The 21912-nt window shown below is 41.5% G+C and overlaps 1 protein-coding gene across 1 annotated transcript; it reads right to left on the bottom strand.

Annotated features, from left to right (window-relative positions):
* Window positions 1–1796: 1796 nt before the first annotated feature.
* TRMT12 (tRNA methyltransferase 12 homolog) lies at window positions 1797–21059 on the bottom strand. Its single transcript, XM_066581008.1, has 8 exons — window positions 20972–21059; window positions 20767–20876; window positions 17054–17222; window positions 13038–13236; window positions 12803–12953; window positions 12603–12712; window positions 4963–5120; window positions 1797–3274 (listed from the first exon to the last, which is right to left on the bottom strand). The coding sequence occupies exons 2-8, from the start codon at window positions 20838–20840 to the stop codon at window positions 2903–2905; spliced, it is 1233 nt and encodes a 410-aa protein (XP_066437105.1). The 5' UTR covers window positions 20841–20876; window positions 20972–21059; the 3' UTR covers window positions 1797–2902.
* Window positions 21060–21912: the final 853 nt, after the last annotated feature.

The following is a 21912-nucleotide window of genomic DNA, read 5'->3' as shown; positions in this document are numbered from 1 at the left end:
AGGAACATAAGCAATTGTTTTTGGAATTTGATTGACATCTAGTGGTCAGAATTAGGTACTACATCTAACAATGTACCTTGCTATTGGGAATGGTCCATCTAGGCTTCTGTAGTTGTAATATTCAGTAGCCATTTTCAAGAAGTTCTAATGGTGTTGCCTAGAACAGAATGCATATTTTTTTTTATTTTCTAGTGACTATTAAATGATCAGTGATGTATCCAAACTTTGTAAATATACATATTGAAATTTCACAATATTTATCCCATACATTGAAAACTATAGGGGAAAAAATGGACAGAATGCAAAAAAAATGTTATCATGGCTCTCAAAAAATGTGTTGAAAAAGTGATCAAAAAGACATGTTTCCTAAGATGGTGCTAATAAAAACTACAGCTCCACTCGCAAAAAACAGGTTCTCAAACAACCCAATCAATAATAGAAGTTCCGCATCTCAGGATATGGTGCCAGAAAGCAATTATTGTTTTAGAAAAATGTTTAATTTTAAAAAATGAAAAACTATATAAACTTGGTTTATATAGGGGGCAGTATTGGACACCAGTATTCAAAGAATTATCAGAGCTTGAGCAAGTAGAAAGATGGGCAACTAAATTTAATACATGGGCAGACTACAATACCCAGAGAGGTTATTAAAAGTGGGATTATTTAGTTTAGAAAAAAAAAGATGGCTGAGGGGCGACCTGATAACCATGTATGAATATATCAGGGGACAATACCAATCTCTCCCATCATCTATTTATACCCAGGACTGTGACGGCAACAAGGGGGCGCCCTCTACATCTAGAGGACAAAAGAAGGTTTCTACACAGAAGCAGAAGGGGGTTCTTTACTGTAAGAGCAGTGGGACTATGGAAGTCTCTACCTGAGGATGTGATGATGGTGAACTTGCTAAAAGAGTTCAAGAGGGCCCTGGATGCCTTTCTTGAGTGCAACAATATTACATGTTACAGTCACTGATCACTTCACAAAGGTTGTTGATCGAGGAAGCGATTTGGACTGCCAGATTTGGAGTCAAGGACACATTTTTTTCCCCCAAAATGAAGAAAATTGGCTTCTTCCTCATGTTTTTTTTGCTTTTCTCTTCATTATAATAAGCAGAACTGGATGGACATAGTAGGTAAAGCTGAAAAAAGACCTATGTTAGATAGTTCTGCTCCACTAGGATGGCACATCTGTGCGTACACTCACAAGAAGGATTGCCGAGTCTGTCAACACAGTCCCAAAAGAATGGAACAGATACCAGGATATGAGGAAACTCGTCAAGGCTGCAGAAAGGCATCAATCAGGCATCAGGACTAGTGTCTGCTACCTTGTGCAAGAAGGACCAGGAGGAGCACTGCCAGAGCCATTCAAAATGACCTCCAACAGGCTACTGGTTTACCGATTTCTGATCAAACTGTCAGAAACAGATTCCATAAAGAAGGAATGAGGGCCACCAGTTCAATAATTGGTGATTTACAGGTGAAATGCTCATTTTGATTGGCCGGATTTTACAGTAAGGTTGTGTATTGCAGATATGGACTGTCTGTGACGTTGTATGCAGACTCTGGTGGTTTTGAATTACAATGGTCCAGAAAAGACAACTGTATGCTGAAAGAAATTGTATTTTGAGGCCATTGTAACTTGAGGGGTCACTGTATCAGCTCACCAGTATATTGAAATCCCAGATCAGCCTTATGGTCAGGACAATGCACAAAGGTGAAATTTGCCACATTGGTCATGGATCAATCATTGTAAAGAACACAATTGAAGGTAGAATAAAGCATTCGCCAAATGGATAATATAAGCATTCCTTTATTGATGCATAAGAAATTTACTCGGAGGCAAAATGCTCCAGTACTTTTTTTCCCCATCCATTGCAATAGTAGATATTACCATTTCCTCCACATTTTATGCAATTGGTTTATGGATAATACACTGAAATGCATTCAGCACATGGGCCAAGTACAATTGGCAAAATTGTGTCTTTCGGTATATGTTTGTCTACAGCTGACAAAACAGGAGAGACCTAACCGAAGACTACCGACTTTAACAAGTGTTGGATACATGTTATCCAAGAGGCTTAATTACAAATCAGAGCTGATGTATAATTGAGCATATATTGTATTATTCAGCATGTTTGGCAAGTATCATATCTTTATTGTTGAATCAATCTGCATACCAAGGCTTAAATCACTTTACTGCACCTGAGTGAATGGGAGGTGCATCTATAAAGAGGAAGTGTATTGTGAAGGTATTCATGCTATGACCAAGAACTGGAAATAGTTTAAAATGTCAAAAAGTTTGGGTTGTTTTTTTTCTTTTTAATATTCACTAATAATGTTTTTACAAGCTTTGTAAAAAAAAACATCAAGCGCCTAGAGGGAGTTGTCATTTAGTTGCAAAAGTTGGCATGCAAATACATCTCAGGCAGATATGCTAATGATTAGAGTTGCGGCATAATTAGATGAATGGTTTTGCCACCTGAGGCCCTAAAAGTGGTTCCACCCTTGGCCTATAAAAAGGCTCTCAGAGACTACTTGTGTGTAGTGACCTCTTTTTCCGCTTCCACTAGATCCACTATGACGCAATCAAAGCGATATCACCCAGTTAACAGGGTTTGAGAGGGAGCATATTATTTGAATGTGAAAGGCTGGATGGGGGCACTTGGTTGAAGGACATTTGGTCTCATCGCGCCCATTAGCTCTACTGTCTTTGACACCCACCCACTGTCACTCAGCTTGCAGTGGAGTCATGAACAATGAAACTGGACTGTGGAGTGGAACTAGGTTGTTATGCCATTACAAATAAAAGAATTCTTCCCCATTCTGCTAAATACTATAAAAAAATTGTGAACAATAGATTTGAAACACATATAAAACGGCCATATAAAACTTTACAGCATTTATGGTAAAGGTCGACATTCAAGGTCCAAGACAACGTGGTCCACATGTGGTGCATATGATTTCACCTTGTCAATACGTATAATGCTTGTGTGCCATACAGTGTTATGAATTTCATGTAAAATAGTCTTGATTACAGCTTCAGTAGACTCTGCCCACTTTCTCCAGATTGTTCTCCGTGAACATTCAAGATTCTGTGCAGTAATGATTTTCTTGCCCACTTCATGTTTGCTGAGAAAACAGTCCACATTATGGTGAATATGTAGCATACCGCCAGTGTGTTTCTTCAAAACCCTACAAGCTACGTAGTAACCAGCTTCAGATGAGGGAATCAGGCCCAAATTCACACGATCCGCAACATCATGTAACAGCAGCTGGAGGGATAGAAAAGATCTATTATATAAGCATGAGAACTTCCTGGTCCACCTTGTTTAACATTCACAGTAGCATTGTGAGTTTGAAAGAAAAAAAAAGATATTCCTTGTAGTTAACTTCTTCAGTGTTGATCCAGTGTTGGTGGCTGGTGCTTGTAACTGCAGGCACAGCTCTGATTGAAATCAAAGGGAGGGAGCCGTGCCTGCAGTTACAAGCGCTGGCCACTACAAACTTGCTTCCCAAAGTGAAATAAAAAGTGATCTAAATATCATGTTCTCAAAAATAGTATCAAATTAAAACTACAGATCGTGATTTTACACGATCGCGATTTTAACATTACAAGTCCCATAGACCCCTGCAGAAAAAAAAAACGCTGCGAATTTCGCAGTGAAAAAAAATGTAGTGGGTAGTCACCCTTAATCTGACTTCTCCTTTTATTAACAGCAAATATGATGTGTTTTGAGGCATGCAACTCTTACTATAACCCTTGAATACGCTACTCTGGTAAACTCCTCAGCAAAAAAACAAATAGTGGGTTCAATTAGAAAATAGGGGTAGGGCTTATTTTCAGGGAAACACAGTAATAAAAGGGAAGTTGGATAATTGTATCCCACTATCTGTCGAAATTCATTAGAGCGCAGCGCCCAAACAGCGGTATTGTTTCTCCACTCACTCCACTTGACCACCAGTTAGTGGATCTATCTGGTCGGCAGCGCCTCCCTACTGAAACTTGCTTCATACACATTCACACTTTTCTCTTTTCAGCTCCTTGAGGTTTCTGGGCCCTGGACATCTGACCAGACCCCAGACCCTTAAATACATCAGGTTTGCTTTACCCCTTTCTTACTTTCTTATAATGAGAGTGTTAGCGGAACATAGAGAAAATGAGCAGGGAGAAATTTCAGCATCACAATGCTGCCAGATAAGTATCAGACAGGAGGCTGCACTGCATGGAAGCGATTGCAATATACATAGGAGATGTTCAGAGTGTGACAGACAATCAGGTGAGGGGAGCATGGATAGAAAAGACTATTATATATAGATTTTTTTTTTAATTTTTAAAACCAATTTCTTCTTGTTCAGAGGGTACTTGTAGTTCTAGATATCAAAAGATTAATAAACAAAATGATAAAAAAATATAATTTAAACCTTTTTTAAGTTAGGTTACATAAATAAGATTAAAGCGTGTGTGCAAAGATTTACTTTTATCACCTATCCACAGAATAGGTGCTAAGTGATCAGTAGGGGTATCATCGCTGAAACCCCCACTGATTCCAAGAATGGGTGGGGTTTAATGGCCCTTTCTCCTCCTCATTGCAGGCTCACTAGAACCCTGCAATGAGGAAGAGATTGAGTGTAGCAGCGGTTGAGCATGTGTGCTGCTACGCCATTCATCTTCAATGGGAGTGTATGGGATAACTGAGCGCTTGCACTCAAGATATCTCTGTCAGCCCCATTAAAATGAATCAAGCAATGCTGCACATGTGACTGCAGCTCCATTCAATCTCTCACATCACAGCAAACCTGCAGTGACGAGAAGAGGTGGATACGGGACCCCACCCTTCTCTCTCGCGATCAAGAGGGATTTCAGTGGTGAGACTCCCGCGATCAGACTTGTATCACCTATCATGTCAATACGTGTTTAAGATATAACTTTCCTTGACGTCTTAACAATTGGTTGTATTACCTGTCTGTTGTCACCTTCATGAATACGGCATTTGTGAGACACCTTGTTAAGTTCCAAATTTCTTTGCAAAGCTGTTACAGCATGGGGATTCCACTCACATGCGTGAACAAATGCTGCGCCTGCATGGACCAGGAAAGGCAGGGTGAAGTATCCAATACCTGAAATAATGAATGCATATATAATTACACAGCAGTGATGCTCTGTAGTTGAAAGGTTATTGCTTTGACAAAAGTAATTAATACATTAAGTGAGTTTGCCCCCAAATGGATGTCCAATCATTAACTTTATTCAATGGTACAGTGGCTATTGGGACAAAACTAACAAGGACCTGCAAAACAAAAAAAATCTTTTTGCTCCCTTCTGAAATTCATGCCTTAAAAGGGATGTCAGAGCCAAATTATGTAATAATTATTATACATTATTCCCATGTGCAAAAATAATAAAGAGGCACACTCACCTCTCTTGGATCCCCGTAAGTCCCCAACCGGCACTTCCGGTCTCTGTTGTGACCTAGTGTTTACAGGCTGCAGCAGCCTGTGTCCGGGCCGTCACAGGGTGCTGCAGTCAAGGACAGACCTCAGCAGTCAATTGCTGAGCTCTGTGATTCGCTGCAGTAGCCTTTGACGTCCCGGACATAGGCTGCTGCAGCCAGTAAACACTAGGTCGTAGGGGAGACCCAGATCTTCTGGCAGGGACTTATTTATTTTTGCAGAGGTGAAAGATATATATTTTTTTTTAAATTAAGTCAGACAACTTTATAAATTTGGGGTGTTGAATTAAAATCTGGAAGCAGGATTGCTCTATCGCCCACCATTTTGGACAGAAAAAATAATCTCAACCAAGAAATCAAATTCACATCAATTTATTTGATATTTACATTATTAATTGAACACTTTCAGAATTGTTTGTTATATATTATTAGGGCCAATAAACAACTCATTTAGCCATTTTCTTTCTCTTATATCCTTCAGCAATAGCCTCTCGTTGAAGGGTTCAACAGTACTCTGTGACCATGTTCTCATTCGGACACCCCTCTCCCAGTTCAAACAAATGTGTGTCTCCTCTACAACGCGCGGTCTACAAAGATAGCATGATCCTCTCACCGGAGGTGGCCCTGCTGTCCATGATCCCGGGACCCCTATCAAGGACCAAAAAAAGTATTCTAAATTTTTTTCTCATCGCCATGAGGCAGTCGATACCTAGGCTCTGGAAGTCCTCCCTCCCCCCCCCCCCCACGAGGATCTTGTGGTTGGAAGCCCTCGACAACATAAATCGAATGGAGGATCTGAGCGCAACAGACAAAGTTAACACCCGAAACAACTTTACCACTTGGACGGCGTGGATTCTATTTAGGAACTCCACAGACTTGAAAACTTGGCTCCAAACAGGAGCAATATCCTCTTAGGTTTGGCTGATCTGTTAAGTAATCAGAAACTCTGGCAATAGACCCCCACCCTTCCTCCCCTTTTCCTCACCCTATCCTACCTATGCTTCCCCCTTGTCCAGTTATGTGTACTTGGTTTCAGCATCTACTTGCCTGTATTTTATATATTCTAAACCCGGCCCCATGGCCCTGGAGGTGTTTGGCCGAAGCCCAATAGGTGTGAGGCGGATTGGGACATCGACGGCAAGCCCAGGGACCCCGGCAACATATGTTCCTTTCTTCCTGTTTAAATAGGCTTTATCATTTTTTATGGCAACAGTTCTTGCATTGGAAAACTCAATAAAATAATTTGAACCATAAAGGAAAATAATTATGAGAGACATTGTGCAACCTAATATCTGGTATAAAGATAGAAGTTTTTCCACAATTTCTATTAATTATCAAGTTGGGATTTTTTTTTACACTTTTTTTAGTTTCTCTTTGGCGTGGGGTGGTACAATCTCAACTTTCAACACACTAAGTTAAAGCTTAGAAACTGATCTATTCCAATATCTTGTAGATCAAAGGCACATTTGCATTAAGGTGTGTAAGGCCCAATGTCCACGAGCGGATTTTAATGATAAAATCAAGTTGGGATTTTTTTTTACACTTTTTTTAGTTTCTCTTTGGCGTGGGGTGGTACAATCTCAACTTTCAACACACTAAGTTAAAGCTTAGAAACTGATCTATTCCAATATCTTGTAGATCAAAGGCACATTTGCATTAAGGTGTGTAAGGCCCAATGTCCACGAGTGGATTTTAATGATAAAATCCGCGCAGAGATCCGCACCTCTTGCCGCCCATAGGGATGCATTAGCATCCGCAAGGCTATTTAAAGCATGCAGATGTGATTTTTTGTTCCCGGCCTGCGAATCACATGCATGGGAGGTAATCGCAGCGTGCTCCAGTTTCCTGCGGATCCCACAGGGACGCCTTCATTGAAGCCAATGAAAGCCATCCGATGTGTGGCACAACCGCAGCTGTCACTGTGGATATGCTGCTGATCCGCGGGACAACATTAACCAATTTAGAGGTTTTTAAGAAATTTTTTGGATGCAGATTTCAGATCAGAAAATAAAAATGGTCGCCACGCCAAATTTTTTATTACTGTATATACTCGAATATAAGCCTAGTTTTTCAGCACATTTTTTTATGATGAAAAAGCCCCTCTTGGCTTATACCAGAGTCAGGGAAGGCTTTAAAAAAAAACCTTCGTCTGTGTCTCCGACGGCGGTGCGGCAGGCTGCGTGAATTCTCTTTGCTGTCATCCCCCGTCGTCCTCTTTGCTCAGCTCTGTCATCCCCCGCCGTCAGTGCTGTGTAAGTAAGAGCTGTAATTGGATCAAGGGTCAACCAATCCCAGCTGGTGCTCGATCATTCACAGTCAATCAAGCTGCTTTAGAATTCTCCCCGCTGTCATCTCCTTGCTCGGCTTTCAAATCCTCTGCCGTCAGCACTGTATAAGTAAGCGCTGTGATTGGATCGAGCGCTGGCTGTGATTGGCTGGTGCTCAATCCAATCACAGCGCTTACTTACACAGCACTGACAGAGCCAAGAAGAGAGGACAGTGGGGAATGATATCGGGGAGAATTCAAGCAGCTTGTCGCACAGACACAGACGCCGGCTGGGAGGTGAGTATGCAGGTTTTTTTTTACCTAATATATACTCGAGTATAGCTCGGCTTATACTCGAGTCAATAAGTTTTTCCATTTTTTTGTGGTGAAACTTATTGTCTCGGCTTATACTCGGGTCAGCTAATACTCTAGTATATACGGTAGGGACTTTTAGACATGTAAAAAACACTAGTTACTTTTAATTTTCATATTTTGCTACAGAAAATTTTATGGGTGGCAATACTGATTTTTTTATAGTAGGGTCACAAAAAGAAAGATTGGTACATTCCTGTAGAGAGTAATCTTCATCCTGAAGAGAGTAATGTTGTCTAGTTAATCCCTTTGATGTTTTTATCTAGCACTTCATATCAAACTAGGGCTGATGAAAAACTTTGTACATTTTATGAACAAATCTGGTCCTGGTTTCTTGGACTTAAGGAAAAATTTCCGAAAATAAAATGATGCAGAATTCAAAGACTGAATCTTTGTTGGAACGGAGATAAGGTAACCTACTGAGTGATTCTGTTTTTATAGAAAAGCTAAACAACGGGGAGTTTGATGCACGGCAATCATTCACATCTGTAGTCAAGGAATGTCTAGGGAACTACAAAGAGGAAAGATACCATCACCTCATTTAAGACCTTTGCAAGAACTATAAAGAACTTGGGTGCCAAAAGTCCTTAAAAATACATTTTCTATTTTCTTCCCTGGATTTCTTTACAGACAACCTACAGTGAGAGCAGTCTGCAAAGAACAAGTAGAAAGATTCCACCAAGATATCTGAACTATGGAGGAAAGGTATTAATGATGAGGACTTCTAAGAGAAAAAAAAAACTACTTTTGTCTGATATCCAGTGATGTACGAATATGGTATTTATACCTAACACTAATTCTACAGTATATCCAACAAGAAAAAAATGCAGTAATAACTTACAATCTGAAGCTCAGCTTTACATTGATATCTAATAAAATATGATGACATTTACTTCCAAGACATGTAAATATTGCATTGTATATGCATATTAAAATATAGTAATTGTTAATACACAAAATTCTGCATATGGAGCTTCTTTTTAATAGTCATATTTGATTTCAGCCAACCAAAATCAGTAAAAAAAACGTATTTCATCCATATCATGAAAAATGTTTAGAATTGTTGACTAGAGTTATTGACCAACCTGTTTTCTTTATGAAAGCTACAGGTTTCAGTTTCCCAGTTTATGGGTAGTTGAAGACCCCCATAATAACCATCTCATTTGATGCTTCATCTGTTTTCCTTAGTAGCAAATTTTCTATGAGTTCAGTTGTAGGAAATACCTCTTAAGATTTTATTGTTTTTTCCCCCCATGTATGTGTACCTATAGAAACTCCACACATTCATTTCCATCACATATATATCTACCTATAGTGTGGGCTTTAGACAGGACTTTACATAAAAGACAAATCCCTCCCGCTTTCCACTTCTTACAATCCATTCTGAGCAAACCGTAACCCTGAAAATAACTATTCAGTCCTAGCTATAATCCAGCAATGTCTCAGTTATTCCCACTATGTCATTATTCATCAGCCATTATTTATTCAAGTTCATTATCTTCTAGCTTAAGTTCTAGCATTAGTCACAATGTAATTTAGAGGTTTTTATTTTATATTTTAACTCCTTAATGGCCTATGAGTGATATATCCATCATGGCTTGTATGAGGTGGGCTCGGAAGCTGAGCTCATTTCATACCTGGAGGGTATCAGCCATTTCTGACAGATGAAGGTAATGCTGCTGTTGGAGCTATATCCATTCTTGCCCGTTTACCAGGCATAATTCTGCAGTCAGTGCAGAATGTGGCGTCGTAAGCAGCCGGCCAGAGGGGGTCCCCTCTCCAGGGGCCCATGGATCTGCCTGTGATCGCAGAAAGCCAATGGGTTCAATGACAGCCCAAAGCCCAGGAATGTTATATAATTCAGCATATTACTCCCTTCCTGTGGCAGAACTTAACATAAGGCTGCTGATAAAATTACATGAGGTATACAATTACTGAGGTACTGCGGTCTGCTGTACAAGTAATTACATGATTGCACGTTCAAGTCATGAGGGTTAAAAAAAAAAAGGAAGCATAAATGTAATTTGAAAAGGCAAAATATTAAAAGTTCAGAAACATCCATGTTCCCAGTTCATTAAAAACATACAAAAACAATAGAACAAAAACATTCTTACAACAAATCACTGAACTAATTAGTGAAAATCGCTCTTATGAGAAAGCCTTAGCAGTACGAAATAACAGATTACCTGCTTTTCAGGAATCATGGAGGGGGTGGCTTAAATATGTAGAAAGGGCAATAAGAGTTCGGCAAGCAAAAGGGTCACCAACGGGAGACATGAGGAGAAAACAGATATAAACACTTGGCGAAGAGAGGGGAGATCGGAGAGATGGTTGACCTTCAACCCCCTCCCTCCTACTATTAACCTTTATCCTGACCCTGCTAATCACAATTCCACTCCTTCCCCAGTAACATCTAGTAGGTAGTTGCAACCAGACAAACAGAAAGTTTTGGTTTGTTTTTTTGTTGTTGTTTTTTTTCAATGTTAAATAACGACGGTCTATTTGCAGGACAGGCAGACGTTATAGAGAAAATGTAAAATTAACTGAAATATCCTTTGTTGTTCATATAATTGTATACTAACAATGTTTTCAAAGATTTGGTTATTCTTTAATGTTCAACTACAACAGCATTAAAAATTGTACATTGCTTATTCCTTCAATAAAAACAACAATGAAACAAAAAAAACGAAAAAACAGAATTGGTATCCTTACATCCGTAAAAGAATAAAATATCAAAATATCACATTTATCTCTAACTTTGAGTAACATAAGAAAAATATATACAATGACAGAATTCCAGATTTTTTAAAATCACCTTACCACAAAATAAGAAAAGGTCGATAAGCTGTACCCCATATTGACCAAAAGCCAGCAAGCCGTACATATACAGCTGTTTCAGGGATTCTGCCCCTCATCAGTGTGCAGTAGGTTTCTGGCTTGGCTAGTGAGAGGCCTGTGACATGGGTCGGAAAGGATATACTCACTCCTTAAGGAGAGCACTTATAAGGCTATCTTGCTTCTCTGGGAAATATGCAGATAAGTAAGATGGAACATCACTTCATGCGTGTATGGTTTTCTGGCTTTTGGTCAATTTCCAATCATTGTTATAAAGACTTGTGTAAAAGGGTCTGATGTTGATTTGCAGGAATGCTGCCATCCAATAGGTGGCGCTGCTCCATCTTCCTTATGTGTTTACTGTTCAAAAACCACTGCAGCTAGGTTGATCCCCGGCCTGCCACCCATGGCATCTGTCATGTACCTATAAGGGTTTGTGCTCCTTTACCTACCTACATTTGGGTGGAGTTATATACTTTTGTGTCTACCATGACACAATGTACATGACTTTCACTCCTTTTGGAGTTAGTACAAAAATGCTTACCATCATTCACTAATTACTTTCGCAATGCACTGTATGTCATATAGGTTTTTTTCTCCTCTCTTTGCTGTCCATCGTATGAGGTAACTCAATCCTTTTTTCTGGAAGACCAGGGAGGAGTCTGGCCCCATCCTGGAGAATTCAAACAGCCTTATGTCCCCTCCAGACAGACTTCCATTCATAAGATGGCTACAGATAGAGGGGTATGTGGCAAACACTTTATTATGATGCACAGTGCACTTTCCATCTACAGGTGTGCAGTTCCTGTACATCGGGACTCAAGCGCACTGTGCATTAATGGTGGAGCCAAGATAAATTACTGAAGGCAGCGGCACACACTAATAAAGGATATATTAGCAAGTGCCACAAATACATGTTTAACACACATCAGGATAACTGATAAATCAGCCCAAACCTTTACAAATTGAATATCATTGATCTGAGATAGGTTTAGATCAAGGGATAGCCTTGATGGCATGTGTAGATTGATAAATTCGAAGCATTGGAAATTGAAAAAGGACCATTTACACACACAGATAACCTTTCAAAAGATTGAAATATCAGCGATCATTTTGCATAAAGTACTAATAGGCACTAATTGCCATTAGTACTTTATCAGCTTCATTTGCATGCACATGAGCTTCTGGGAGCTGTTGCAGAACTCAGCAGGACATCGGAGCACTGTAATTAGCTTCATTGTTTAGCCACTGGCTGTTAAAAGAAAACAATGTAATCTCTAACTCCCTGTGGAGAATTCAGGGCCATGGACAGCAGGCAGAGTGCATCCTGCTTATCAGCTGTTTGCCAGCCAGGCTGATAGCTGAGAACAGCTGAAACAATATTATCAGCTGTAATCAGCTCTTCCTGGGCAGAATACAGCGTGCGGTCCTGCTCATCAGCTGTTCTGCTGAACGATGGTTTTCCAGCAGAACTGAAAACCGCCGTTAGGCAGAAAACTGAAATATGGGCACACTTAGACACAACGATTATCGCTCAAAAGATGGCTTTTGAGCGAATTTTGAGCAATAAGCGTTGTGTCTAAATGGGCCTTAACACATCCTACAAATCTGGGCCATTTTTTTCAAGCGTTACAATGCAAAACAAAGAAAGTAAAAAAGAATAATAGCATACTTCACCTGCATAGAGGTCAACAACAATCTCTTCGGAACACCTAAGAGTTGCCACTCTCTGTTTTTCTACTATATTTCCAGCTGAGAACATGCACTTTGTTACATCAAAAGTGTATCTGCAGACAAATGTGAAAATCATGAGACAATGAAAGCGAACGGGACATGGCAAAATGTTAAAATTAACTTTAATTTGCCACGATACTTACCTAATGCCATTGTCCACATGTTCTACCCAACCATTGTCCCCAAGTAGCAAAGTCACATTAGGTGATCTCACGCCATCATTCAACACATGACCTTGCTTTGCTAGGCGTTTAATTCCAAGAGAGCATGCTACACTGGACCAAAGTTCATCACCTACAAATGTATAAGTAATAGTTGTAGTTCTGATTTTTAAATTTGAGCCTTATTGCCGTACACATCAAAAATGTAATTATATACCTAACTTCTTCCATATAGAGTCACAAAAGCAGTCTTCTCTCAAAACAATTAAGTCACCATGCCGCTGCCAAGAGTGAGGAAGGTCACGGGCCAAATTTTCTGTCCAAGTTACTCCATAGCTTTCCAACAGGTTCCACAGGTCCATGCGTAATTTCTGTGCTGGGGATTGAACTCTGCCTTTTTTTGAGAGGACAGGATTCTGAAATATAGACAACATGCAGAATAACTTTCCAGTACTCAAAATCAAAGATATAAAAATTCATTGCAAGGCATAAATCAATCATTACATGTTGCAAGTATTCTGTATGAATGACACTTATTACACTTTGTAGATATATGGCAAGAAGAACATCACCTGGAGGAGATAAAACAGTGCAATGCGTTACAACTAGAGATGAGCGAGTATACTCGCTAAGGCACATTACTCGAGCAAGTAGTGCCTTAGACGAGTATCTCCCCGCTCGTCTCTAAAGATTCAGGAGCCGGCGGCAGGCGGGGAGCGGTGGGGGAGAGCGGGGAGATCTCTCTCCCTCTCTCCCCCCCGCAACTCACCTGTCACCCGCGTCGGCCCCCGAATCTTTAGAGACGAGCGGGGAGATACTCGGCTAAGGCACTACTCGCTCGAGTAATGTGCCTTAGCGAGTATACTCGCTCATCACTAGTTACAAGCCCTTCTGGGCTCTTCATCATAAAAAGGCTGCCCTTGATGAAGACCGAAGGAGGGGTTGAAACACATTGTACTGTTTTATCACTATACGGTTGAATAGAGACATTTGGATACATGCCCCGGCATAGTCATGGTGCCGCTGGTTTTACTAAAGGATAGAGTTGAGCGAACATACTCTGCCGAGCTTGATGCTCGTTCGAGTATTAGCGTACTCAATGGTGCTCGTTACTCGAACGAGCACCAAAATCGTGTTCGACCCCACCCCAGTTTTTGGCTCCTCCCCGCTGAGATGTGCCTGTTTTGGCCCCTCCCCGCCGCAGAGCATGTCATTGGCAAATTTTTTGTCTGGCATGTATCCATATTCTACAGCAGGTTTGAGGTCTTTTGAATGATGCCTTCACACTTTCATCACAGTCTGAAGCTTGTGGAACCGTGAACCATTGTATATACAGAGTTATCAGATATTCACTGGAGTTGTGCCCAGCTGCGCAGAACCCATTCATGTGAGAGTTTTCAGACATTCACACTCTCCAATCATCCTCTACATGTAGATCTGCACCATTGCTCTCTCTTGTTTTTTTCTACTTTTTAGGTCTAAGAAAATCGTCGTTAGTGTCATTCAATCACTGACAGCATTGCCAGGATGACTTTACATACAAAGATCTACAGTAACTGATTAGGAAAGCCTCCTGGACTCCTAAGTTAGAAAGAGCAACCGTTTTGATCAATAAATTACAACTTATGTTGGATCTTTTCCCACAAAACTATGCAATCAACCTCCTCAAGTCCTCCATGGCCTATAACATGCTGCCTGCAGAATGAACTGCATTTTTAAATGAATTGTTCTACAGAAAATAGTGTTAATAGTTAAATGCAGCCTATAATTATAAACATTTTTTTGTATTTACACGTAAAATTATTAATTTACAATTATAAAAAGTTATTCCTGGGCTATCAGGGGATATAAATAGAATAGCACCATCTGCAGTTTCAATTCTGCGTCCACCCCAGTAATTGTTCCAAGGTGGTCGCACATGCTCAGTCTTGCTTCTCGCGTTGTGAATGGCAGCTTCTGATGTTGCTGCGTCTTATCTGAGGTCAGAAGAGATGCTGAACAAGTGATAAGACAGTGAGACAGCGTTACTGCAGAAATGCAAGACTGAGGCTAGGCTCACACGAGCAGATATGTATTGTGGATTCCGCTATCACCGTCTGTGCGGATGATTCGTGGTAAAATGCCAGCATTTTTAAATTTACGTTCACATTTGCAGATACAAATTGCATACTCTATTTTGACGTGGAATACGCACAGATGTCTCCATTGATGACAATGGAGGCGTCCGACCTGCAGCCCATACGCAAATAACATTGCGTATGCGCTGTGGGTATCCACTTTGGCTGCCTGCAGATGGCCGGGTCGGATCCGGCTGCGAGAATTCTCGCAGCGGGACCTGACCCGAGCACCTGCAGAGAGAAGCACGTACTCACCGGCGCCCCGCAGCTCCGGCTCTTTCATGTGCCGGCTGTCGGGCAGCCGGCGCATGCGCAGAGCGGAGCCGGCGAGTAACGTTTCTGTGCGGGGCTCGCAGCACATGCAATCCTATGCCAGCTTCCACAGGCGGGAATTCCGCAGGAAATCCCGCCGCGGAATTTCCACCCGTCTGCAGGCAGCCTTTATCGCTAAGTGACAGTGCAGGAAATACAAATAAACCCAAAATAACCTAAACTGCACATAACAGACTGCAAGCCTCCATAGGTATAACTGAGAATATTTACGGGAGGTCGACTGGACGGAGAAAGGCTCTTCAACAGAAACGGCGCTATTCTAATTTTATTCATAGATCATATGGAATATAAAAAGTGTAAATAGTTCATATTAAGTGCTGGGTGCCTTGAGGTATTGTAGAAAAGTTGATGGGATTTAGAGAAGGTGCGGTAGAGATGAGCGAGCACGCTCGTTTAAAGTTGATGCTCGAGCGACCATCGGTCTTTTCGAGTAACTGATCACTCGTCCGAGCACCATGTGGGGGAAGGGGGGGGGGGGGGCGGAGGGGAGAGTGAGAGAGATCTCTGCATGGTGCTCCGTCTAGTAATGAGTTACTTGAAAAGACCGATGCTCGCTCGAGCATCAGCCTTAAACAAGCGTGCTCGCTCATCTCTAGTAGAGAGGTGAGAAGGTGGAGAAGAGTTAGGTTATTTTTTTCTCTTTGTAGGAGTCTAACTTCTTTTTTTGTTGGGGATGGGGGGAGATTATGATTTGTTTAAATATAGTTATGATTAATTGCATTGTTTATGTTGTGTAATGATAGGATTTATGTATATTATACTTATGCATGTATAAATGTGTAGAAATTAAGGGATAATTGTATTCAAAAATATAATGTCATTAAAAATGATCTGATTTTAAAAAAATTAAAAAAAACTCACTCAAGACAAGACTCCTAAATTTACCCACAATGCAACCGTTTTTCCACTTGTATACATGCATTGACGACGAGCTTGGATAGTTGAAAACAACAAGATTTGATTACATCTCTAAAGGTGCCTTTACACAGGATGACTGTCCAGCGCATTGACTCCCCACAAACTATGGCTCCTCTGCTTTCACACAGGAGCAATAGTAGTTCCAATAATGGAGGTGGAGCGCGCCAGAGATCTCTTCCAGCCGCTGCCTCCATTCACTGCAAATAGGCAGTTGTTCATAGATGAACGACTGCTGTTTGCATCGGCCAATAGTTGCTTCGTTTTTAGGCGAGCTAACAACAAAAAACTCTAACAAGTGAATTACTATTCAATCAGTGCCCTGTCGGTGGCCACGTGTACATGGGACAACTATTGTCCGAATTCGCTATTTACAGCAAATATTCGGGCGATAATCACCACATGTAAAGGTACTTTAAGCAAAGAGAACACACCGCACAGATTTATAACTCAACTGGGTTGTTAACCAAAATTAGTGTTAGAAAAAAAAGTTGTAGGCATTAATATTGGGCTGTGTGTAAGTAAAGCTATTTTTTATCATCTCAATGGAAGTGAAAATGTGATTGTTCTCAGTAAGAGAAACCAAGTAATCTTGTAGATATGATACCTTTTAATGGCTAACAAAAATACATGATGTTAGAGAGAGCTTTCGAACCTACGCAGGGTTCTTCCTCAGGCTAAAAATAAGTCAATGGTTGCAACATCCAACTATATACTGGTATTCTTTTCTGACAATATATTTTTTACAGTAATATTAAATATATATATATATATATATATATATATATATAAAAAACAAGGTTGCAAAATATATTATAAACCTAGCTTAAACCAGACCAAATAACCAAATAAGAAGACTAATACTTACAGTAATGAAGGTTTTCCTACAAGAGCTGCCAGGGGCTATATTTTCTAACAGGTTCTCTTGTATAGATACATCAAGCTTTTCTTCAAGAACTGGAAGGGCTACCATACCGTTGTCGAGCTTCTGTGCACGATAACGACTGTCTAAAATGCCTGCCTTTTCTAAGTACTCTCTGTGATAAAGGAACAGAAGAAAGACAAATTTGTGACTCGGAATCAAGAGAATGACTATTGAAAAGGAGAAGGCCACTTTATAATTAGTAGAAAATACTTTGTAAATATGATTACCCAATCTACTTTTATTCCTCCACTGTTCTGTTCTGCTGAGTCCGTGAACCCTTGCCCCCTTCACACTGCTCATTCATCCATCGAATGGCTGACTATGCAAAGGTATAATGTGACTCCATTACACACCAGTTATTACTAAGGAGGAGGCCAAGTGTTGTCTATAGTCACGTCCCTCCAGAGTCAGCCATCTTATGGATGAGTGAGCTGTGGAGATGGGACAGGAGGATGAGGCTAGTAGGACAGGGCTTCATAGATTAGCAAGTTACTCAATCACATTTACAAAGTATTTTAGTAGTAATGGTAAGGTGACCAAGCCCTTAGAAGGTTTCCCATCTTTTAAAGTGATGGAACATTGTCAGGAGATGCCAAGGACCATATTTAGACTTCACACCGCGTTAGGCACTTTTATTGCTTACGCCACCTATTGGTGAATCACGTTGAAGCTGCTGCCCACTCTTTAGACAGCGGTTGGTCAAACTCATAAGAGCTTCCCCGTACGAATGCACACATAGCCAAGAATGCATGGGTTTTCATTGGCAAGAAGGAAATAAGCTACTGCCACAGGCTTACTCCCACAGAAACATTAGGGCTGTCTCACATGAGCGTATGGTTATAGTGTACCAATATCCACATTGGGTAACAGACATGGCAACCCCTCCATATAATACAACATCATATCACTGAGATGTAAGGAAAACAAGAGACAAGACACCACTGATAGGACAAGTGGACCAAGTTTGGTTTTCATATTAGAAACAAAAAGTTACAGTAACCTAAATACTCAATACAGAAAGTTACGAATCAACTTTAGAAAGACTATTTTCTGGGAACCCACAAACAATGACAAACAAAAAAATCTCTTATTACCCACATGTCCCAAAAATGGAGCAGTAAGAGACGCAAGCACAGAACACACCCAAGACCAATGGCGTACAAATTGTTTTTCTTTCTTTCTGCATTTCCTATAATTTTAATACTGATAACAACATCACCCAGCTCCAGCAATTGGTGCGATTTTATTATATTTGATTAAAAGTTCTGAAAGTAGCATTTTTTGGCTATTTCGACACCCATGAGCCAAGGTTCTTACACATTACAGGCTCCCTGCATTTGATACAAGTGGCTGTGGAATTCTTGTCTCGTATGACACGCTCTCCCATATTCTATAAATCAACTTTTACCATATTTTTCAAGAGTTTTTACATTTTTGATGTCAGGATCTATATTTAAAAAAAAAAAGAAAAAAATCCTGAAATCCTACATTTTTCACACTAACGACAAAATCTAAAGGTGGCTTTAAACGGGACAACTGTTGTCTGAATACAGAGAACATTCAAATTAAAAATACCAGCGTTCAGGAGTCTGGAACCTCAGTATGAAAAAGCTGATAAACATATGCTATGACCGGTCTCACACGACCGGATTTGTATTGCGGATTCCACGTTCGCCGTCTGCACGGATGATCCATGGTAAAACACAGGCATTGAAAGGCATGAACTTTCAATTTTTCTTCCCACTCGCTGATAAAAATAACGTATTCCACGAGTGGAAGAAAAAAAAGTCACAGCCTGCTGTATTTTGGAGCGGAATCCGTGCGGACAGCCTCCATTGAAGTCAATGGAGGCATCCGACCTGCAGCTCATAAGCAAGTAACATTGCGTATGGGCTATGGGTACTCGAGTCATCACTTAGCGACGGTGTGGGAAATACAAAAAGAGGAAAAAAAACAGACTGTACTGCACATTTCAGGCTGTTTGCCTCTCATCAGTGTGCAGTAGATTTCAGGCTTGGCTAGTGAGAGGCCTGGGATGGGGGTCGGAAATGCTCTTTTCTCCTTAGGGAGAGCACCTAGAAGGTGAGTGAGTGAGGAGACTTATAAGGCCATTCATGTTCCTCTGGGTAATATGCAAATAAGGGAGATGGAACAATACCTCTGCAGCGTCACCCATTGGAAGGCAGCATTCCTACAAGTCAATGTTAGACTCTTTATACAAGCCTTGAAAGAATCGCTGGGAACTGACGCCCTAATGCAGAAAACCCACAGAAAATTGCCGTTGTATATTGCAGTTGACCTTAAATAAGGGTTATGAGCTCAGAACATCTCCATTCACAGTGTTCACAATTTTAGGCCACAAGTATAATTAGTCAAATGTTTAACAAGTTAAATTGGCGTTTTAATACGGTGACATTCTTTAGTAGTTAATGAATACCTGATGTCTTGAACCTGGGTTTCTCTTCTGTTGATGCTCTGCCAGCCCTTTGCAGCAGCCTTCAGCTTCTAATAAGCATTCAGCAAGTGAAATGCAAGCTCAACTGGCCTGCAGTCAAGTAACTGACCTTGCCATAGCAGAATAATCCACTATTTAGCAGTAAGTCTTGGGCTGTTTCACGGAATGCTTCATGTCACTGTCTTTTGTATTTCTGAAGCATTTTATGGAATCTGAGCACATTCTATAATACACACCTACTAGGAGATATACTCGTGCGTTGCACAGCGATTTTATGACTAGCAGTCCTGGAATATACAATGTGGGCCACAAAAATGAGCCGAGCACCGCACTGTTATGAAAGCTGTCCAAAAGAAAATCTGTGTGGTTCTATACACTGTGCACAGAGAAAACAGCAGATTCTACTCCCTGTAACACACACAGACATCATCATGTAGGACACTAAAGAAGTACTGAGCAGTGTGGATGTGATTTTAGTAGCTGTAACACAGTAAACAATCAATAGTAACTGCAGGCCATGTCACTATGCAATGGTTTCAGTTTTCCTCCATCCCTCCTCTGGTGCTGTGAAGGGGGGAAGCCCTTCTATGCTGCAGATGGCTTCTCCACACACAGCGCCCACTTGTTGCTGGACCTGATGCAGTGTCAGGGTTGCGGTACATTGTGTGGTGACACATAATACTGTACACCCAATACACTTAAGCGCCCTGATAGGTCCCGCTGGAAGTGGGCGTGCTGTGAATGGGAGAAGCCATTGGCATAGAACAGCTTCCCCATACACAGAGCACTACCCAGAGAAGAACAGCGCTGGAGACAGATGTGTAGATGTGGGGCACAGCAGGAAATATGTGTATAATATGTGTATAATATGTGTGTAAAATGTCATAAAATATATCACTTTATTCATAAAGGTTGCTTTATATATTGAACAGCTGTGTCTGCAGTAGAAAGAACAGTGCAGGCACAGCTGGAGCGCCCTCTTCTGTTATGCAGTGAGATGGATACAGGTTTCCATAGCAACATCCTAGCTGCATGGCAGGAGGGGGTTTTGAAGGGAAAAAAATGTAAAAAATAGGCTAATGAAACATATTACAAAATGCTTAGAATCCCGTCTTCCGTATATTTAAATAAAAGCACTTTGAGTACTTTGCCTGAAATGGAACAACACGGCGAGTTTGGTTTCATTACGATTAATTTGTACCTGTATGCTTGTGAGAAAGCAGATTCTGTGAGAAGTGCAGGAACCATATAAACAGGATGTCCAGCTGCCTCCATGATCAGCCTCCAGGACTGTGGGGGCGCCAGCGGTCACTAGCAGAGAAGGTACAATATTACTGTTCTTTCTCAGATTATTGTATTGGATTGCTCATTGTGCAAAACAACAAATTCCTCTTCACTAGGCTTACACATCCCCAGCACTGCTTCACACAGGGGGACTCATCAAACTCAAAAGCTGACACGCTGCATGCAGAATGGTAACGGGTAGAGTGTATTGGCTGCTAGGAGGTATGGGAACACGAGAGTCACATGGTCTTGAGGTCACGTGACCGGACTGGAAGGGGCGGAGATTTATTCTTACTACAGTTCTAGAGCGGGAAACGAGGACGCTATAATACTATCAGTCACCACAGCGCGGGGAGAGGCGAGGTGGGGAGCGATGTGTGTGAGGGGCTGTAGAGGGGGGAGGGAGCAATATGTGTGTCTGTAGAATGGAGAGTAGTGTGTGTGAGGGGCTGTAGAGGGGGAGGGAGCAGTGTGTGTATGTGAGGGGCAGTAGAGTGGAGAGGTGGGGAACAGTGTGTGTGAGGGGCTGTAGAAGGGGGATGGTGCAGTGTGTGAGGGGCTGTAGAAGGGGGGTGGTGCAGTGTGTGAGGGGCTGTAGAAGGGGAGAGGGAGCAATGTGTGTGTGTGAGGGGTTGTAGAGGGGGGAGGGAGCAGTGTGTGTGTGTGAGGGGTTGTAGAGGGGGGAGGGAGCAATGTGTGTGAGGGGTTGTAGAGGGGGGAGGGAGCAATGTGTGTGAGGGGTGTAGAGGGGGGAGGGAGCAATGTGTGTGAGGGGTTGTAGAGGGGGGAGGGAGCAATGTGTGTGAGGGGTTGTAGAGGGGGGAGGGAGCAATGTGTGTGAGGGGTTGTAGAGGGGGGAGGGAGCAATGTGTGTGAGGGGTTGTAGAGGGGGGAGGGAGCAATGTGTGTGAGGGGTTGTAGAGGGGGGAGGGAGCAATGTGTGTGAGGGGTTGTAGAGGGGGGAGGGAGCAATGTGTGTGAGGGGTTGTAGAGGGGGGAGGGAACAATGTGTGTGAGGGGTTGTAGAGGGGGGAGGGAGCAATGTGTGTGAGGGGTTGTAGAG

This window comes from Eleutherodactylus coqui, chromosome 10, assembly GCF_035609145.1.
Source record: "Eleutherodactylus coqui strain aEleCoq1 chromosome 10, aEleCoq1.hap1, whole genome shotgun sequence".
Lineage (NCBI taxonomy): Eukaryota > Metazoa > Chordata > Amphibia > Anura > Eleutherodactylidae > Eleutherodactylus > Eleutherodactylus coqui.
Note: the sequence above shows the minus strand (reverse complement) of the source record. Positions and strands in the feature narration are given on the sequence as shown.